This window comes from Tetrao urogallus (genome assembly GCF_951394365.1).
Source record: "Tetrao urogallus genome assembly, chromosome: 5".
Taxonomy (NCBI): Eukaryota; Metazoa; Chordata; class Aves; order Galliformes; family Phasianidae; genus Tetrao; species Tetrao urogallus.
In genome coordinates, this window is record NC_136818.1 from 5,953,391 (window position 1) to 5,975,961 (window position 22,571).

The 22,571-nt window shown below is 39.6% G+C and overlaps 1 protein-coding gene across 3 annotated transcripts in view; it reads right to left on the reverse strand.

Annotated features, from left to right (window-relative positions):
- OSBPL9 (oxysterol binding protein like 9) overlaps positions 1-22,571 on the reverse strand; it is a gene marked incomplete at both ends in the record, with an annotated part of 55,747 nt that overhangs the window by 17,413 nt on the left and 15,763 nt on the right. For all 3 annotated transcript variants that reach the window (XM_079535704.1, XM_079535703.1, XM_079535702.1), the window contains 4 exons: positions 683-712; positions 4,680-4,727; positions 6,541-6,636; positions 14,031-14,107. In XM_079535704.1, the coding sequence (XP_079391830.1) occupies positions 683-712; positions 4,680-4,727; positions 6,541-6,636; positions 14,031-14,107 (251 nt within the window). The remainder of the gene's footprint in view (positions 1-682; positions 713-4,679; positions 4,728-6,540; positions 6,637-14,030; positions 14,108-22,571) is intronic.

Consider the following 22,571-nt stretch of genomic DNA (forward strand, 5'->3'; position numbering starts at 1 on the left):
GGACATCCCTATGATTTACCAGACATGAAGAAATACTGATAAAGGACTGGAAGAGGCCTGGACCAGACTCAAGTCTAACAGCATAGATCCAGGAATAAGACAGACATCTTAGCATTCATTACAAAGTAAATGTCTGAAAAGCTGAGATGAAGGGATGGAACAAGCAAGACAAAACAATAGAGAGGAGTGTTCTTGGAGCACAGAATCCGCATTCCCCATAGTAGGCAATGACAACTCATTCAAAGTTTTAACAGCTATGGAGAAGCAAGTTATCCATGTCAGCAGAGTTAAGCAGTCCCTATTGTGCGACTCTGAAGACCGCATCTGTGATAAGAAGTTTTTTTGGTTTTAAACAGATGTTTATACTGGAAAAATTGTGCATTAATCAAGTGGTAAAGATAACCTGGTAAGAGGCTGTGTTTTTTTTCTACTACCCAAAAACCTTTTAGCAAAAGAGCAAAAGAGAGAGACAGGTCATCAACATTGTCTGCCTGGAATGAGTGACATAAAAGGTTATTCTATTCTGTTTCTGAACATGAAGTTTGAAATTCCATCAATCTTAATGAAAAAGGGAAAACAAAACAACTTGCCATTTTTCAGGAATGAAGTTCAGAATTTTTCAAAAGAAAACAAGGTGACCATTCAAAATCTATGTAGTAGTTAAAAAATTGAAATAACTTACACTGGTGGTTTCTTTCAGACTTTCAATTTTCTGTAAAAGAAAAATTTCAACAATGTGGTTAAAGAAAAAACTTCCAGCATGCAGTTTGACCTAAATACTCTACAAACATTGTATTTTAAACACATGGAGGGCATGAAAAAAAAAAAAGCAATCAACACAAAAAATTATTTCTACATGAAAACAACATTTTCATTTTGTAATTGAAAAGACTGAGTTCAATCTGCTAATTAAAACCTGAAACCATCAAGCTTAGGAATTTCTGAGCAGTGACATTACACATATCTACCCATTGAAGTGTGTGCTTCACCTTTGCCTCCCACTAACAGCAACAAAGATGAAATGCAGTATGATGATTCACTCCAACTACACTACTCTAATGCTCTAGTGTACTACTCTAGTGTACTGAAAGCAGTGCATTCCAACAACCAGAATTACTTGAAATTAATCTCTGTTCAAGTGTAACAAGCAAACACAGGTAAACTCCGTTTTAAAAAGAAAAATCATGGAACAATAACAGTGCACACCTATTCTTGCTTCTTCTAAGCAGACAGTTCATGCACCTGGAAGTCTGCCCTCTTATCTGGAAACACTGGTTCAGAAATATTTCCTGTGTGGAGCTGCACACCAGGCATGCAAAATGTATCTGCATGCCTTGTTACAGATAAGCATGACCTATCTAAGAAGCACGTGCATCCTGTTGATGTCCTTGTGTCTGTCTGCTGAAGGCAAAATTATCCAATTGGACTCAGCGCTGATCCTCTACAAATTCAATTACAGGACCTCTTTGTTTTGATTAATATGAAGGTCTCACGTGACTTGAATCAGCTTCTGTGTGACTCTTCAGCAATCAAAGCGTGTGAAGGAACATTTTCCCCCACACAGCACTGCAAGCTGCATTCTACATCATAAAAAAGCAACATGCCTGTTAGTTCCTGTAGATTCACAGTTTTAGTTTACATGGACAAAAATGCAGTGATGGTTTCTCAGCAAATGCTCAGGGAAAGTCTTTCAGTTATACTGTTCTGTACACTATTCATAAGGATGCTATACATTTCCTTCCATCTCTGTCTTGGCAAGAGCTGGCCAAACAGTGCCACAGGAACAACTGGGCCACAGCCACGTAGGAAACTGCCTCTCAGGGATGCTACATTACATTTACTTCTGCTGCAAGCACAAAATATGCCAACAGTTAAGAATTCCTATATTGTTTTTCCTATCTCTATTATACTTCCAGTCCAAACTTCGTGAACATGTACTGAAATCATTTGAAATACGATGTCAGCACTTCAAAGTTTTGAGCCTTACAGCACCAAAATACACGCACCCAAACACAAAGTTTTCATCAGCTGAAAGACAAAACACTGCAATGAATCACTCAGCCTCAAGGCTTCATAGCCAACTGTAGGCAGCCATCAGCAGTTCTGATGGTTCTTCATCTACTTTTCCCAGGAAGTTTTAACAATATTTACACGCCAGAAAAATCAGTATCTTATTCCCTTTGCAGATAACTGTTGAAATCTGTTAAATCTGAAAGTGATGACAGGTCATGTGATGCAGTTTGGTCACAGTGTTCTCCCAACCCATCTGTAATCTTTCAAATGACAGTCGAATTCAGACACTGCTATTCTTGCACATAGGTGCAGACAAAGCGTAACACATCTGAGGTTGCACAGAAGATCTGGGATGGGATAAGACTCAGGCCACCTGGTTACCAAGGCATAGCCACAAATTATGCAATCATAACTTTTCTTTTCTTTATTGAAATGAAGTTTCTGTGAGGAGGTCAGCCTAAGAAGAAGCATTCTGCATTAATCCATTTTTTTCTTCCACATTTGTGCCCCGTGGCTACGCTGCAAGGCAAAGCATGGGGAAATGGAATTTTGCCTTCTGTATCTCTGTCTGTGCATATACACAGGCGTTGGAACTTGATAATCTTCAAAGTCCCTTCCAACCTAAGCTATTCTATGATGATCCCAAAAAGCCAGACAGATCCCATCCTTGTGAAGACCCTTCTAAAGAGCAAGTACAGATATGAAAGACTCTGAATTTTCATTAGCTAAATTGAACAAGAAGCATGTTGAAGATGAAAACCATTAGACAATAAAGCCAAATATCATATACTACTAACTTATCACAATTTTCTCTCTTCAAGATCCCTACTCTCTGAATATCAATTAGGAAGAAATTTTACTGTTTCCTTGGTTATTAAACACATTTTCAAATGAAACAGTGATATTCTGCAGAAACGTGTTGTCTTCTCTATCTGTGCTCCTTGGAAAGTGACTCTTCTTCCAAATTCTTCAATTTATATTGCAGAATGCAGCCACATGCTATAACTAATGTAATCAAATTGCAGGCTCCCACTGAAACTACTTCACCTAGTTGCTGCTTTTTGCACCTCCTTGATATCTGATTTTATTTTTTTTTTAATTTTTAAATGAAACCACTGGTGAATCAACAGAAAGCTAATTTTGTTTCATCAGTCAAGATTTTTGCCTCATTCAATAATAATGTGGCTACAGAGAGTCAGATCAGCTTGTCTGGCAAAAAGAAGTGACCAACTCATGGCTGGATTCAATGAAGTGCAATTTAAATCCCCATGTTCAGCCTTAGATTTACTTCACCAAACCCACTTGCTACAAACCAAACAGCTTCATCAGGCTACACCTCCTGCACAATATTTCTCAGTCTTCACATCAAGTCTGAACGTTCTTCCAACTTGCACAAGTTACCATGGCTGAGAAGAAAATATCCAGGAAGCACCTCAGGACACCCATCCCCTAACCTACAGCCTACAAAGACAAAGTATGTCCAGTGCTTTGTCTGATGTTTCTGCAAAAGTAATCGCTCAAGTTTTAAGCGCCTGGCCACAATCAGCTGCAGGAAACAGCATTTAGCTATTTGGGAAACACGTAACGTGCAACCAATCACCAAAACTCACTTCCCCAGATGAAAAGATGATGGGCTGCATGGCAGTACCCTGCAGTTCAGACTCAGTCCAGAGCCTGAAAGCTGAACCGTATTTACATAAACAGGGAAACTGCTAAATACAGCATTAAAAAGCCTCTTAGCTGCTTCAGTCCAGGAAGAGACACGATCAAAAAAAGTATTTTGCCAGATCTCTTTCATTTTTAATAGAGAATAAATGGAACCTATAGTAACTGCAACACTTAAAGACTTGAAAACTGAGGAAGCTGACCTCTTCTAAATAAGCTTCTTCCCTCCTCTACAAAGTCAATCTTTCTGCTCCATGGATACCTCGCAGAGATGAAGAGAGAAATCAGCACAACGTGCAGAAAGTCTCTAGGGATTAGAAGCACTGTCACAGCAGGGAAGGAAAAAAAAAAGAGAAAAAAGTATTGCCTGATCTGCAAAGTAGCACCTGAACAGAGGTCAGCATTGAAGGAGAATTCTTTCCCAGCACTAAGTAGGGGAGGAAAAACAGAGTGTCTTTAGATCTTGCTCTTTTAGTCAGCTGTCTACAGATTAAGCACACTTATACAATCACCTCAGGTATATGAAGTCTGACATTCTCAGATTTCCAACCCATAGCATTACTGGTCACGGAAACAGAAACAAATGAAGACTGAATATAGGAAATATGTGATTCTTGGTATTCATTTTTCCCCTCAGAACAGGTTTGCTATGCCTACAAACACATCTGTTCAACACTCATCTTTGTTATAAGATTAAAAAAAAATTGCAAATTTAAGTTATAATGCTGTGAGGTTGGTAGCAGTAATCACTGGAGTAGTAATTATTTCCTACAGACAGAAATCTTTTCGATGTTATAAGTATGGCACCCAGTATTACAAAAAATTCAATTTGCCATTTACTCACCACATAAGTTACATTGTTTATGTTACTCCAATTGCTTGTAGTGATTGAGACAACTTGAAGAATAGGAAAATAAAATATTTAAATACCTATCATCTACTGATGCATAAAACTATCAGATCAAGCAAAATAAGCAATATTTAAGACAAAAAGTACTTGCTTTTCTCTGTTCATCATCTTTGCAGTTCTGGAGTTTTTCATCAAAGAGCTAAAAGCAAGAGAAATATTAAAAGGGTTTTGTTTTGGTTTTTTTTGCTATATAACAGCCAAAATGACTGAAAATTCTGAATTAAGCACATTTAATAAGCACTTGAGTTTTTATACGAGTTATATAACAGAAGTTAACATTTAATACCTCAAAGCATCGTTCTCATTTCTGCAGAGATCTTTGCAGCATACGGAGTGCTTACCAAAAAAGCCTAAATCCTTATCAAGACTTCCAGGTACCTTCTTAATTCAGGTAGTGATTCAAATCATTTAAGACTTGCAAGCACTTCTTTTACAAAGACAGAATGATTTCACAGCTTTATCACTGCATTTATTTATTTTATTAAGAGTGGAATACAAGATGCAGGCAAATAAAGCAGAGCAAATTCTTACTGAAAGGCTTGAATATGTATTTAAGACAGGTTGAGCTGTGAAACATTTTAAAGTTGCTTTTGACAGCACGCTGAGGTGCACATACAAATAACCATTAAGCTGTTGAAGGAAAAAAAGAAGTGATTAAGGGTAATGCTCAAAAGTTCATCATATCCATCCTTGCTCAGGCAAAAGCATTTTTGACCAGGTGAACTAGAGCTCTCCTCTCAGTTGCCTATGCAGTAGTTACTTACGTGATCCCCTTTCCCTTGAGGGCTCATTTCTGCTTCTAAAGCAGACTTTAGTTGTGATCTCTGGACATCCTTAAATTTGCTTTTATTTCCTAATTAATTCCTATACTTCCTCCTCTCTGCTGGAGTGAAAAAGTGATTAAAAGGAGTTATGTTTAAATACCTTTTTTCAGTGAGGCACGCATCTCCTATATTCTCCTGCAAGATGGCCTTGGAACACAAATTAAAGCTAACTCCTGAATGAAACCTCTGCAGATTAGCTTCAGATTTTGCTTGCATCTCTTTTCCCATTTCCATTCCTGTCGCTGCACTCCCCCATATCCGCCCTGCCACTGAATTTTTGCTGAATACTCCATGTACAGTACTTGTCCATTATATCAGGGGAAAAAAGTCCAAACCAGCAGAACTGAAGCAATCTTAAGAGCAATTTTAACCTGCTGAGTCATGGGAAAAAGAGTCCTGACCAACAGCAAATACTTTGTTTTTCTCAACAAGGTGAGCACTGAGAGATGTGATTGTATCGCTCCTCACCTCCCCCCCCAACTCCTGAAATACATAAACGAAGTGGAGAAGACCAGTACTGGCACACAACTTTTGACACAATGTTTTCACTCAAGGACAAAACAAAAAACAGATTATCACTACTGCAACAAAGTCTGAAACTCAGTTGCAACTGTAGTTGCATTGTTGTGTGATAGATAGATACAACTCTAAAATGCCACAAGAGATGATTTGTTTTAAAATTAAATTTAACTGATCTCTGACGTTTCCAAGAAGTTAAGCATACAAAAAGATGTTTCAGCCATTGCAAATCTTCTATATAAGTTGAAGTTACTCTGATTTTCTAGCTTTATCAACCTCAAGATCTACTCTAGGAGAAACAGAGAATGTCGCTTTCAGTTTCTACAGCTTTTAGCCTATTATAATTTTTAATTTTCTTAGTCTTGGAAAAAAAAATTGTTATATTCTGTGAGTGCAAGAAATACAATTCTAATATCAACAGGTTTCACATATAGGAAAGGAATTTCTCCAGCACACACATTTCAGCTCAGCCAGATGAACTCTTTGCTTCCCACAATTATTAGAACACGCACAAAGCATAGAACATTTCTTTTTCCCTCTGCTGAGCTTCCTTTCAGACAGACCTTGAAATCCCCACAGTGCAGTAAGTACACCAGTTTGTTACCTTACCTTCAGCTGGTCTATCAAGATCTGTAAGTAAGCGTCAGCCTCAGTAAGTTTCTTATCAAAATCATGAACGCTGGGAACAAACCCTGAATCCACACCCTAGACAGAAGGAAAAAAAGAAAAAAAAAATTGAACATGTAATTAGATGGCTTTTATGGGAAAAAGAAATTAACAGCAATATGGCTTTGACTACTAACTGGCTGCTAAATGTTGCCTTGCACGCACTGTATAAACACAGGCACACAGCTGAACCATTCATCTTCTATTTGCAGCTAAATCAGTAACAGCAAATCGCTGCACTTTTTCAGTGTGGGTATAACTGTAACATGGCACAGCATTTCAATACTTTTAATTGCAAAACAAAACAAAACAAAACAAAAAACCTTAAATAACACTAATTAAAGCTCCTTCAGAAAAAACAAAGAACTCAGTTTTTTCCCCCACAGAATGCCTTGCGAGTCCATGTTCTCACATTTCAGTTAAGGAGGACAAAACCAGACTGCAGTGCATGACTGCACTTTTCACACCTGAAACCACTTCTGCCAATTACAATGCAGTTGAACTCAGTGCTTCCCAGTAAAGGACTGAACAAACATGTGCTAAAGCAATTCTTACACACCTGAGGCTCACCTTCACACTGCAAAAATTTGCACTTCTTCCTTCAGTCTCCCTAGTTCTTCACAGCTCCAGTAATTTGCATCCTTTTCCTATATTTGATGTTACATTTCATTGCATAAATACCAACGTGGACTAAATATTGCAATGAAAACGACTGCTTGCAGATTTATCTTCCTTCATAACGTAAAATTCAAAGCATGTATTTTTCAATTCAATTTTTCAATTCAAAACAAAAACACCCAGTGTAACAAGCTCACAAAACCCACTTATGGGAAAGTCTGCCCAACAAAAAATTTTTGATACTTCCTCTAAATAGAGAAGTTAAAATATATGGAAACTAAGGCTAAAACTAGATGAAACTGCTATTCCATTTCCTTGGAGAAGAAGTTTCCTTGGAGAGGAAGCAACCAGAACCATCATTTCAGCAGTCTACCATGCTCAGCTAAAAAATTATGGGGATAAGGTTTCATATATTAAAACTGCATTAACTGTAAAGAAAAATTTCTGCTGAAGATATGCAGCAATACAGTTTACAGTGCAAATTATCTGTATGCTGCATTAAAATGAAGGTTTTTATTTTAGTTATCAGTTTAAGATTATTAACGTGAAACAATCTAGTATTTATAGCAATCTTAAAGGTAAAATGTCATTCCTAAATTTCTTCCTCCTAACACTAAAGGAAAACCCAACTAAAACACAAAGTGCTTCAGCTGAACAGACATCAACACCAAATATCAAGTGAAAACTGCAACCTACTATTAGAAAGTTAAAACTTCAGTCAACACAAAGAAAATCATAAAAGCCAAGTGTAGTGACTGCCATGCTGACCCTGCACTGAAGTGAAATGTAAAAGTAATTGAAAAAAAAAAACATGGGGTGGTGAAATGCAACTTCATGTATAAGCTTGCTCTCAATCTGTGTAAAGCTTGTTTAGATGAAATCTGATAACCTACTGAGCAAATTTAAATTTACTAGCCTATGTTATAGGAGATTAGGTTCATAATTTTAAGTCCTCACGTGGTTTCAAATCAGAAACCAGGAGACAAGTTACAAAATATCAAGATTAACAACAGCATGGAAAAATGCACTGCATAAACAGCAAAAAAAAATTAATCAGTACTTCTAACTCACCAGTAATTTGGAGACAGTGGGCTTACAAAGAGCAGACATAAATGACATCCTTTTTTCTTTGCTACGTGGTCACCAGACACAGGAGAGGAAAAAGGGGAAGCCATCTCCCCTCTCTTCCTTCCCCTGCCATGTAGGAAACCAGGCTTCAAAAGAAATGGGTGAGCACACTCACCTGAATGGCATTTAACTGCTCATTGAATTGGAAACTGCATATCTGAACTGGCAATCACTTTTTTTTTTTTTGTAATGAGAAACTTGTATGATTCATAAACTGACAAAAGAGCTGCTTGCAGTGACAGCAGAGCCCCCACCTTCTTGAGGGCAGAGTTCAGAACTCCGCTGGGTTTGACCCTGGCCAAGTTTATCTAACCTAGGAGCCGGTCCTGTAGAAGGGGCTCGGACCAGGCTCGCTTCCAACTGAAGTTACGCTGTGAATAAGTATCTTCACATCACAGAGAAGAATAGGAACTCAGGCTGTTCAGCTCTTCAAAAATATAGATTCCTAATATCAGGACCAATCCAAAGTAATATGGGCTTTTATTTCCACTGAATAACTAGATTTAGCCATAAGTATACTTCATTTCCCTCAATTAAGACTACTCCATATTAACATCATAATTGAGGAACTGACAGTCATGTTACCAGATCAAACGGCTGCAGAAGCAAGTAGTTAATAAAACTTCTAGTCTGCCTGCCTGCCACCTCCCCTAACAATACACTTGGTATTTCACTCCTCCCACAGGAAATCCCACATTTAATAAACAGGCTGTAGAAAAAAAATAAAATAGCATTTTTTCCCTCTTATTTTCCCATCTCTTCTCCATTTCTGAGATTTCCTCTTCTAGACGTACCAGAACTTTAAAGACTAGGCTGTACAGGGCACGTGCCAATGCTCACATCTGTGGCAGCTCAGCAGCACCAACCCAAGGAGAGCTCTCAGATGTGAGCTGCAAGATACCTGGACAGGGGGTGAGCAGACAGGATAGCCATCCTAGGAAAGAGTCTGCACACCAATCAGAGATTGAGTAAGGAAATCCCGTGCTAGGAGTCCTGAAGAATGCAGTCCTTTCAAAGGTATCCATCCTTTTTGGGGGGGGTAAGTGAGAGGGCAAGAGCAAAATATAAAATAATTAAAATATACACAGCATAAGCCTCATTTTCCTTACAACACTGCTAGCACTAAAGGATTTCATATGTTGTTCCCCTGTCCTTCAAATCAGAAGTTATGCACACCACTCGTGTATTTCTATTCAAAACTTGTCCATGCCAAGAAGTAATTCCAGTTTAATTTCAACCAGTTCTTTCAAATAGGATGGAATGACAAAATTTCACAACTCTCAGAAGAAGCCTAACAGAAAAAATCTAATGTATTTCTCAATTAGGAGCCTCTGTGGAAAATGAGCTGCATGAAAGCAGCGAAGCAAGGGAAAAGATAGAGCAAACAGTGAAGACTTGATGAGGGTTGTTCTTGTACAATAGCTTTCTGGGGGAGGAAAAGAGAAAGCTGTCCAGAGCAGGATGCATCTCTTCTTTTTAAAGACACTTTTGCTATATCCTGTATCTAATTAGGCTTCCAAGTCCAGCAAACAGTTTTGTGAGTCAGTTTAGAGGACAAAGGGTTCTGAGTTCACTTCAGTACCTCATCAGAAACATACGCTCTGCCTACAGTGTTTGACTTTGTAAAGGACACTGCCTGCAACAACTACTGATAGAAAACTGAAAAAAGGACACAATAAGTAGTGAGCCACTAAGTAATAGTATCATCTGGTCTTATATTTGCAGTTGTGGCATCCACTTTTTTTCCCTCTGCTAGATTTTCAAGCTCTATTAAAAGCTCAGAATACACCTGTCTCAATAAGAAAGCTTGATTCTATCTACTATTCTTGTTTGCAGCCTTAAGAAGTTCATCAACATCTTGGATAACAGGAGGCTAAGGGAACTGCTACTAGCAGCAAATTTTCCCAAACACTTTACCAGCAACCAGAAACAACTCGGTTCTCCTGTTGTTTATTCCCACCTTTACTCTACTCTTTCTTTTGAGTCAGCACAAACATTTGCCTTCCCACATAGTCAACACAATATGCAAACAGATCTGAGTTGAAACTAAGCTAGAAAACAGAGGGTTGAAGGAAAGTCATTTGAATTTCGGTCAGTTTTGACTGCAGCTCCCAGTGCAGCTATTCTCACCATGCTATCTCTTCCCTTCTGCTTGAGCAAGCAAGGCAGGACTCCTTCCAGCAGCAGCACCAGCAAACACTGGTGAAGCCATGGCATAGCTCCTAATATTGAAGCTGCTATTATCACCCTTCTCATCAACCACCACAGATCCACTTCTTAAAACATACTTTTCTTACCCTGTTTGCTACTTATGAGGTAAATATCTTGATGTAATTATGGAGGTAACAAGCAATCAAAAGAACTTTTAAAATTCCATTCTCTGTAGCAACTCTTTACCCACTGCAGTCACTACAGTTCCTTTGTCACTCCAGAGTTCATTGGCAAATCAGGTAGAGGCTGGAACAGTCTGGGGCTTTACCTCGAGGATTTTCCTAAGTTTGGATATGAAGCCCTTCATAGCTTGCAAATCTTGTGGCACTCTCTAGTGTGGATTATTTCTGTTTTTATCTGGCTTTTGAATGAACAGTTACCAGGTGCTTTAGCAGCACTAGAATGGCAAAGGGGAAAAGTACATCTCAAGGTGTGGGTTTGAAGGCAAGAGTGAGCAGGAAGGTTTGAGCTAATGGGAGAAGAAAAATAAAAAGGCTCATCCCTCCAGCTCAGGGTGGGCATTATGGACAGGATCCTAATACTACCAAAGCACTACCAGAATAAATGCAGACACGAACAGCCTTTTATGATGCCTAAATTTATTCACTTTTTTTCCTAAATTCCCTTCCTGGACTTTTTTTAAGCACAGCTCCTGGTGGTTTTTTTGTTGTTTTTGTTTCTTCACAGTAGACAGATATTTTAACAGTGTCCCTGCACTTTTCAAATCAAAAAAGAATGAACCATGTTATCATGGTACTGAGAGACATGAGCTATCTTCAAATAGTTTTAATATGGAGAACTCCAGAACCAAGAAGCACCTGCAGCACTACTGTGCCACTTGGAAGACTGAAGAGCAGGACTTTCGTACTGAAAAAAAGACCTGAAGCACCTCCTTCTTGAATGGAACCAGTGGTTGTCATCAATTCTGGTGAACACAAAATCTGAAACAAGTTATTAACCCGCTATCTCTGTCCAGACAAAGAAAACCAAGCCACAACCTGACTTGGCTTCAGACACATTCTTCCTCTGATCACTTGTGGGTGTGAAGCAACTGATGTGCTGCCACTGCACAGCCACTCATGGGGTAATGGTCAGTGCAGGATCTGCAAGAGGTGTGGAGAAAAGCATGGGGAGATTCCAACACTATCACACCATCTTTTCAATAGGCAAAGGCTGTACCCCAAGAACTAAGAGTAACTTACTTTTAATATAAGAACATACAAAGAAAGCAAGGAAAACAACAGACTTCAGCTTCAAAATTGAGACAAAAATAGATGGCAAGCGTACATGAAATGTCTCCTTCCCATTTTTGTTTCACTTGGTACCATATTATTACCCTCTGGATAGCAAACGTCACTGTGTTCATTTCTACGTATTTATGACTCAGTTCTTCCCAGTTCCTTGACTATTGCTCATTCTCACAAGTTTTTTCAAGTGTTTCAAAACCATTCTAAAGACTGAAGAACAGCACAGGACATTGAGGCCAAATGAAGCCTGCAAGCTTACACCAGAGCAGGGAGCACCCAGGCACCGCTGCAGCTCTCCGCCTCACCCCAGTTCCCTGCACTTCGCCGATCTGCTTTGCACGCTCACAGACTACCTCCTTTCAGCAAACTTTCCCATGCCTAGCAGGTACCTGCTTCGTGCTAAAAATGAACTTAACCAGAGTTAAAGACTCGTTTTCTGTACGCTCCAGACCAAGCAGTGTTCTTCACAAAGTACTGGAAGCTGCATGAAAATTTGATGAAGGAATCGAGAGAGGTATGTAACTGGGGGCAAAAACAGACGGATTTTTTGTAACTATTTACATAGTGTAGCGATACACTTTTCTGCCTGTGCCACTTAAGAAAACACCTTTACAGAAAATCCTCTCTGTAACAGCACTCCAAGCCCCGTAACTGCGGAGCCAACAACCCCTCCTCGAACAATGAATTTGCCTTTATCATCCAAGTAAGAGAAAGTGAAAGAATCGGGGAAGCCCACCGGCGTTCGGGTGGAGAACCCGGACACGGCCGGAGAACACCGGCGCTGCCCTCGGGACGCAGTCGGCTTCCAGTCAGGAAGGACTCGGCCCCGGCGGCCCCCGGCATCCTCTCCGCACGGCCCCGCTCCCCGCCCGTACTCACACCGGCCATCCCTCGGCGCGCAGCGGTCACACGAGCGGCGCGGAGCGACGGGGCTGGCGCGGCGCCCGGCCCAACAGCGCCGCCTCCGGAGGGGCGGGAAAACAACTCCGCGTGCCGCGGCCTCGGCCCCGCCGTCCGCGTGACAGGAACAGCGGCCGCGGGTTGGCTGGTTGGCTGCCCGCCGGGGCCGCCCCGCCCCGCGGGGAATGGCGGTTGTCGCGGCGCGGGCGGGGCTGCAGCGGGGACTCGTCCCGTGTCAGCTTCTATAGCCGGCATATTGGAAAAGGTTCTTGAAAACGAGCGGCGAACGCAGTACTGTGGCCCGTGAGGTCCTACTCTCAGTACTGAATTTATTTCAGAGGCTGAAGATGTTTCTTACTGGTCACAGATTTTATTTACTCCCTCAAATATTACTAGGTAAAGTAATAATTTAGTTGTGGTCTTGTAAGGAACACGAAAAGGTTCTTTAGGCAAAAAAAAAAAAATCCAAAACGTTGCCAACCACTTTTTAGCAGGAAATTAAAGTAAGCTGACTGAGAAAACACAAGTGGGATCAATTCAGGCGCGCTCTAATTCTTCAATTTGAGTAAATGTCACATAAATCAGTCTTTATAAGCTCCTTCCCTTTCATGTGATATCAAGGATTTTATTATGTTTATACAATGACAGCCTTTAATACAATTTTCTCACTGTACTCAAAACATTCTAAACCTTTATTCAGTACAAATAGCAAATACCTCCTTTCTATTTCTACACTGGTATCAGACAAACCAGGTATGAGAAAATCCCTCCCTGAAGTCTGGGTTTCTGAGGGATTGCTGAGTCTTATCGATGTGCTCGGGTGTAGGACAGTGCTGAGAAACCCTCTGCCCACCATCCATTCTCAAAACCAGAGACTCACCAACATGCAGCTAGTACACTGGATTCAAACAGAAGTGCCATTCTTGCTGTTCATACAGAGGTTCAATGTTACTGCTCTAATTTCAAAATGAGATGGCACACAAACATACATCAGTCTTGCAGACGTCTCATTCCGCTTGACACAGAAAGGACCAACTCTCAGTTTAAAAAAAAAAAAAGAACTAAGTGTGCGACTGTCAGTCTGGAACCAATTAAAATACCAACTAATGAAGAGAAGTTTCATGCTGACTTTTCACAATGGTAAGACAAAAAAACAGTAACAGGAAGATTAGAAGCTAATCTCTGGTACTCATACTGATATCTTACTGTGCCTGATTGCACAGACCATAGAACAAGCAGATGTGCAAGATCTGGTTGATATTAGCACTCATGTCACTGCACTTTGCTGCTCTGAGAAGTAAAAAAAGTAAGAGCGAAAGTGAAACTTGCCTGCAGCTGGAGGGTATGGCGGAGAATGGTGTCCTCTAAAGCATGAATCCACTTCTCCCTCTCATCAGCATCTCGAGCTGAAAAAATGAGTCAAAAGATATTGTTAAGTTACATGGCGTCTTATGTACTAAAAGCCATAAGCAAACAGATCTGATGTTCTCACTAAATATGGAAGCAAAACTATAATATTTATCTTAAGTTATCACGGACATAATTCCACAGTTTTCTTAATATCCTGTTTATTTTTCCATGGTTACAGCTCCATAACATTACTGTGCTCATCTGCGTTACTGGAGAGATGTTTTAAGTAATCATGCAGGCAAAAAAAAAAATGTATGCTTTGTAGAAAATTTTTTTCTCCATACTATTAATATTCTCAGTTCCTGCTCAAGTTAAAAATTTATTATTCCTTTTCTTATGAATTTAAGTTTGTTTACAACTGATTATCTTAATTCAAGCCACTTTTTCTAATATTCCTTTAATAGCAGTAACAATTGAGGCTGATTTAGATGCAACAACGTTCAGGTATGTACATGTTTGACAGCATCACAGTGCACTTCAGTGTGGCTTTGCATGCACAAGACTCTTCCAAGCATAACTTCTGTCAGGGCTGCAGTTCTCTTTACAAATATTTGGTTTGGGTTTCTCAATCAAAAAATACCCATCAGAAAGAATAAAGAATGACTTAACACCGTGGGAGCAGGGGGCACAAAATGGCCGTGTTACTGCATCACTGACACCACGAGTGTGTTTCTTCAGTTTCATCATTACTTACAATGGAGAAATGACTTGTTATATAAACAAGCCTATTTTAATCTGAGCCCATTTTAAAGACGTGTGTGCTTTTCTGCTCAGCAGATACATACATACATAGAAAGAAAGAATAACTTAAATATAATAATATTCCATGAGTGATCCTGCTTTATTTCTATTTCAGAGATTATTTGTCCCTTGTCCATCTTTAGGGATATACACGGGAAGAAAGTCTGCACAGACACTTCCTCAATTAATTAAATCATTTACATTTTTTTAGTTACAAGCAACCTGTACTGAGTTATCCATTACAATTCTGTGTCAGCATGCACTTAATAACTTTGAGCCTTGAAGGACAAAGAATAATCTGGAGTGTATCTGTACAGACATGTATAAATCCAGATGTGACATCTTCACTTTGCTGGTCTCAAAGAACTCCCTGCTTTGCTGGAAGAGTGTTTAAAAAGTTGAGGAGCAAAGTAAGCAGACACGAGGTGCATTAAGAAAAGAATCCTAAGGCTTTATGAAGACAGGAGATACAGTGGCCCCCATACAGATTTAGAATAGTTACTGGCAATTGTTTCTCATTCCTCATTCAAATGGAAGTGCTTACAAGAAACAGGAAGTCTGCTAAAAGCAAGGGAAGCTGAAGTAAGCTAGCACCTATTATACAGCCGAGAACTAAGATTCCTGACTTATTTGTTATGAAGGTTAGAAAAAATACCCCTAAACCATTATACTGAAATATTCTCTCCAGCCTCAGAATGCTATTTTCAGTCTCCCCGTTCTCATCCTTCTGCTTCCATTGCTTTTGTTCTTCAGAATTCTGCAGCCCAAACCCACCCGTGCTCAATACCACCGTAGGTCTTCCAAATATCTAAAATAAAAATTCCTTTGAAAAAAATATTTATTACTTTCTCTCAAATCCATTCCCTTAAAGCATATTTCACTGGCCAGTAGAAGGGGTGAGGGAAGGAAAATCCGAAATCCACAGAAGAATCATCTCCTGCCTTTGGCAGAGGGTAGCTGCAGATTTCTTTTTACCTAAGCACACGTGCACACAAACACCCTGTTCCTTCCCTAGCACAGCTTACACTTCAGCCCTCATTTCAGGATCAGGTACATTTTCCTCCAATGTTAACTGCAATTGTTATTGGCTTCTTTGGCTCTCCTTAGCAAGAGCAGACCCTTAGCCTGCTTTTTGCCAAATTTTCAAATGCATGCTTTCTGTGGCAGTGCAAGGATTTTCAGGCTTGCTTTCTTCACTGTTGTTTGTGTTTTTTCACATAACTGTCTCCTGGTCCTAAAGAACACCTTATTAGACAACTGTGGCACAAGTCATTGGACCAGACTGGTATGTAATTCACAAATTACGTGATACAACAATCCTGTGTTCATGCTTTTTTGCAAAGACTATTTTAACTGAAAAAAGGAACAATTAAGCTATGGACCAGTGAATTAATCTCTGTGTTGCAGCAGACTTCCTATGACCTTCCAGACTGCCAGCAAAGGAGGTCACTGTATTAGTTAAACACTAATCTCAATACACAGTGGTCCGTTAATCAAGGTTATCACATTTAGACTTGTGTATCAAGTGCTGTACTCACAGAACAGAGAAGGCTTACAGCAACGAGGAAGACCTAAAAACCAACTATTCAGTCCAGCTCAAAAACTGAACTCTTTCCCATGCTTATACACAAACAGAACTTTCAGAGGTTCTATTCCTTGAATAGCCCATCTTACAGCTGTTTTTGCCACGGCTCAGCTGAAGGAAAAAAAAAAGCAGCTATATTTTTTTCCTCATATACGAGAAATGACAACACTATGGCATAGCATGATCAATCTGTAGGTAAAGAGCACAAATCTCATCAGCCTTGCAACTAAGACAACGTCTCAGTCATATAAATCCAGAAATATTGCCAGCTGACTGCACATAAACACACAGTACTGTAACCCTGTCAGCATTTTCTGATCAGGACCTTACTTTCAGACCATTTCTCACCATTAAGGGATCCTTCCAGCTCTCCTCTATATTCATTAAAAAAAAATAAATCGTGGAGAAGCAGTAGGTTACAGATTTTAGTAAAGCAAGCGGCAAGAGAAGTTACATTAAATCTCATCAAAATGGCTGCTGTGAGATTAGGTGCAAGTAAAAGCTCTCTAATGGTAAAAGCAATTTAGAACTGAACAGCTGCCAAAAGATCACTGATGAAAAAAAAAAAAAGAAAAAAAATCAATGGGAACATTCAAAAAAGAGATTAGCTAACATACTCAGAAACAATTTATGGGAAAAATCTGCACACAATGGTCAGAGATCGTTATCCATCCATCTGTAGGAAAAGCTGGCTACTCATTGCATTTTGCTTTGGAAAAAAATAAAAATAAAAATACTCCCAATATTTTTCCAGGTAAAAAGATTGTGATGCACACTGTGTAGCACTTGCTCTGCACCAGTAAATGCTGGAGGATTTCTTCAGCTGCCAGGAGACTCCCCCTGCTCCTTAGTCTCCATCCCTTAGGGTTGCTGTCACAAGCACCCTGAAGTCAGCCTGACCTTTGTCATGCTTTGACCAGGCTCCATTTTAAAGTTAGTACCACCTCCCTCTGCTCCAGTTCTTTTGGGAAATTTTACTCCAGAATTTCTTTCTGCCAACATATTTGGGATAAGGCAATTAGTATCAGGACCAGGGAATGTCACCAGTATCTATGCATCTCTAAATGTGGAAGAACAATGTTTGGTCCCTCTTCACAACAGCTCTGACAAAGAGATGAAGGGGAGGGAACAAGAGAGAGACATGAGTTACTTTCCCTAAGCTTATTCTAGCTAGACTGACAGTTCCAAAATCAAACAAGGAACAATATATCTAAATGGGAACTCTTTGGCATTTAAAAGCCATAGAGGTGTTCAGATGCTGAAACGTGATTGAAATGCTATTACACTGATTGGAAGCAGCAATGAAACAGAGGAGCCCACATCACTGTATGAATATGCACTGTGGCCTTAGCCCAATGGGTAAATGCAGTAGTTACCTTGTCAGCCAAATGTAAATGGTATTGGGCATCAGCTACCCACCAAAATATGTGCACTATCTGCAGTAGAGAGAACAAAACCAGACGCCCCATTCTCCATTTTAAATGCAAGCATCATTACCTCAGTTTTTACTGTAATCTGCCAGTGAACATCTGCTAATGGAAGCAGCTAAATCCACACAGCTATTCATTCACTGCTGTGTGCAAGAGGCAGGAATCACTGAACGCTGAAACACTGCAAATTTACTATGATTGTGCCAGTTAAGCTCCTGTTACATTTTTCTATTAGAACTAGAACTTAGAAGAGAAATTACAATTTGTTCCCTTATGCTTAACCTTTTAGTCCTTTGAGTCTGCAGCGCATCCTTCGAAAGTTACCTGCATAATTCATTGCAACATCTCAGGCATGTCACAGACAGCCACTGGGTCCTTAAAGCAACCACAGCCCTATTTGTGACCTGCAGGAGAATCATGCTTAACCAGTATGCAAGCTCACTGCAGTGAGATTTAGGATGATAATAATATTTGTACAAACTGTATTTCTTGTGATTCCATTTAAAAGCACTAAAGATGAAAATTATGGCTTCTGCTGAGGACCTTCTATCGTTCAGAAAAAGGATGCTTCACAAAGCCCAAAATAGGCTCTAATATCTCTGAATCTCCCAAACTGCCAGGCAGGATATGACAGGGGTTTAAAAAAGAAATCTATACTATGAGGAAAAGGTGGCACATGAAATGCTTTCAGCCTTTATAATTTCCCAAACACAGAATAATGTTGCAATTTAGAGTTCCTATATTTGCCTTGTTGTGTAGAGGTTGTATGTGTTTAACCAAATGTTAAAGTACAACGTAACGCATTACTTTTTTCTGGCCTAAGCTTGATAGCATCTAAAGATTAGATATAAGCAAGTTTGACAACTCTCCACAATACGTGCTTCCCAGCAGCATTTCTAGGTCATGCACAGCGGTACTTGGAACACTGAAAATACAAAACACCAAGCTGGTGCTCCTTGTTTTCCTGTGCATGTCTGCATGGGCATCAGGATTAAAAAAAAAGCCTCAAGATGTAGTTATAAAAACACAAGGTTATTTATAAATACACCATACTGTCTCCAAGAGAAATGCATACTTTGTTTTCATTCACTGTGACCTACTTATAGGCAGAATTCAGTGAAAAAGAAAAAAAAAAAGTCTATTACACCCAGAGTCAATAGAGTCAATTATGCAGTCTTTAATTCAGACAAAACTTCCACTGATTTTGACACAAAAATCCCGTATTTTCTCACCCAAGGTCAGAAGCAATGCAGTAGCCTTACACAAAAATGCCCAGATGACAAACATGAGGTTCTTCCTATACTGAGATCAATAGGATTTTTACCACCAATCTCAATAGAGATTTTATCAATAGTGCCCAATAACGCGGAAAAGTCACACTTCATAGCCAATGTCAAAGGGCTGTTCTGTGGTTAACTAAGCAGCTTTTTAAAGTCACTGAGGGCCTTTTAAACCATAGAAAGACACAAGATGAAGTAGGGTTCCTTACAAACATACCAAAATACCATCGTTTCACTGCTTATGTGCATCCTTCTAACACACACACAGTTCCCACACCTATCAGGAGGTTGAACACAATCTCAGTGCCTTATTCCCTCTGCATGGTTTTGGAGCTGTCACAATCATTCTTTCCCCTTCTCCTAATTCTCCTGATGCCATCCTCCATCCATTCATAGAAACCAACCCTCCTTTTCTTCTCCCTCCACCCACTGAAGACTCCAATGCAGTTACTATAGATAAACAAAGTCTAATCTTGTCCAAAGAAAAAGCACCAAATGGTCTCCTGTGTGCAACGTATTAAGCAGCTTTATCTGTGATCCTAAGAAATCAGTTGAAGTGCTGCTTCACCGTTACCTCATTACAACTTCCCCATTGCTTCACTGTCATTTGGAATCAAATTTACAGGTTTTCTTTTTGAGGGAGCTCTATAATCAGTGCATAAACGCAGCCTCGGGCAGAAACTTTTGTGACAAAGACAGTCTATGATCAGGAAGCTATTGGTTCTCTGGGAATTCATAGACAATCTGTAATGTACTAATCAAGCATTTTTCAGTGTGAGACAATCTGCAGGCACCTATGTTTTCACCATGAAGTGTCAATTCCAAGTGGCAAACCTGGAATTTCTTGTTAAAACAGAAGAAAATGTTGAACTTCTCAGTACCTCTCTGCCCTTACGAAACCTTTCCTATCTCTCCCCCATTCCTCACACTCACAAAGCTCCTTTTCAAAACAGCTGCTACCTTGAATTCAGATGATAGATTCCAACTGGTTCCAAAAGTAAAAACCAACAAATACATAAAAACAATAAACAACATGCTACACATACAGATACTGATTCAAAGTATTATCTCCTTTGTTACTGCTAATTTTCACATAAATTTCAAAGTTTTCCACCATGAGTGCAGGCAGCTCCATCGAGGATGGCAAACTTACAGTATGATAAGAAAATGATTTCAACAGTACACAACTGTGATACAGGATGCTGAGGGTGCAAAAAGGAATGGCACAGAACAGTAAAAGCAAAGCCAGGCACCATTCCCTGCACTTTGGTCACAGGTTCTGACTTCCCAAAGTGTTACTAAAGGATTTAGTAAGAAAAAAACAAAACCAAACAACAGAGCGAGTAGAGAGGATGTCAGAAAAATCATACAGCAAAAGCTAAACCTACTTCTGGTTCTCAGGGGAATTTCTGCAGTTCTGCCAACAGAGGAGGACTATTTCAGCCTCAGAAAGCTGTGTAGCACAGACCTTGTCAGGTTCAGAAAGCAGAGCTTTCTATCATGAGAACAAAGGAGGACAGATAGCACAGCTCTGCTGTAAATGTATGAAGAGACAAGTCTGGAACTTTTGCCCTTACACAGCTGCACTTCCTCTTAATTATAATAGCACTGTTAAGCAAAGAACAAAGAGGGATTTGCTGTTTCAGCATCACCAGAACCCCCAAAAAGCCCTGAAAAAATGGTAGGTCAGGATAAATGACACAGTCATAACAGACACAAAAATCACTGAGGAAAGCAGCACACAAGAAGATTTTACTCCAAAATCCCTTGGCAGGCATTTTTCCGTATCAGATAAAATTTAAAAAGCTGTCAAGATCTTTCAGGGGTAAGGCTGCAATTCATGAAGTATCATTTAAATGGGGTAATTTGATGGACTGAACTGCCTTCTTACACCACAGGGGCAAGTTTCTGTGGTGGACAATGGTAAATTTTACAAGAAGTTATAAATACCGAGCATTTCTCCAAGCAGTACTGAAACACAGATCTAAAGCCACTACACTTAACTTTGGCAGCTTAACACAAATACAATCCCAAATTCTGACACTGCTCAGCAGCTAAGGCCTTTGTGGGCCCCGGGATATCCTTGGTAAATGCTGTATCACACATTAACAAAAGTTCCCTGCATTTACAGCCCTACCTTTTGCTGTGTACATCCCCCCTCTTTTCTCAGCTGGGATGCTATGCATTATGCCTCACAAAATAAACTAGAAACTGGGTCAGGATGGGGAAGAAGGAAAAAAAAAAATCTACCTTTATCAGCTGACAGGACTCACATAATGGGTAATCAGGTGCACAGCAAAATTCCTGCTTCCTCTCTCAGATTACTTTTGTGGCAGGAATAGGAAAGAAGAAACAAAAGCTAAAGCAGAATCATCTCAGATCAATGCACTGGACCGCTCCCATCTTTCAATTCTTTATTAGACAGACAAAGCAGTGCAGATATGACTTGTTTGCCTTCCAAGGAAGTGTGCTGAGTTTTTAGGAGCTTAGAGTTTAGAAATCTGAATTCTTGTTTGTGAATATAATGTATGCTTAGTAAAGTAATTCAATACAAATAAAAGCTGTGATTGGTTCAGGTTAGATAGCAATTCGAACATCAAGAAGGCAAGAACACACTTGGCAAACTATCTTGAACTCTTGGATTCAAGTCATGAACATCCCTGTGAGCAGAAAGAGCAGCAGTGATATGAGGGACAGAAGAGCTTACTTTCCAGATTGGAAGTGCTTATAACTTTGTGATTATACCAAGATATTTAGTGGGAAAAAAAATTCACAGCGTCTGAAGGTTGCGCAGCATTTAGAACAGGGATATGTATTGCAGCATGAAAAAATATAGTGTCAAGAAAGAGCTTCCTGACAGGAAGGTGCATTAAAGTAACAGTGTTATCCCAAATGTCTTCAGCTACTTGAACAGATTTATGCATGTGAACTGAACAAACCCATGAAGCAATGAATGCCTTGAGATCCACCTCATTTGGAAGCCTTAAAATAAAGCCACAGAACTGTGTAATATATTATGTTCAAACAAGGACCAATCAGGAGATGAAATACATTACTCTGAAATATATTTTTAAATTTCTGTAGTTGTTCTGCCCCTCCTTTACAACCTCACAGAGTAAACAGATAAAGATACTGCAGTGTGGAACAACAAATATAGGGAAATAACTTGCATGGCAGAGCCAAAATTGCGCTGGCAGTAAAAATCAAAATATGCTGTTTGTTTTATTGCCCTTATGTATTCAATTCCATTCCTTCCTTTATAATCAGTGTATTATAAAGGTGTATGGATTCAGTGTATGGATGCTATTTGATATTTTTGCAGTCACCATTCAAAGCCTGCACTTTCTCCATAATAAAAACTTCTCAACTTTTACTAATTCTCAATATAAACATGGCTACTAAAAAGCCTGGCTGCAAGCAGAAC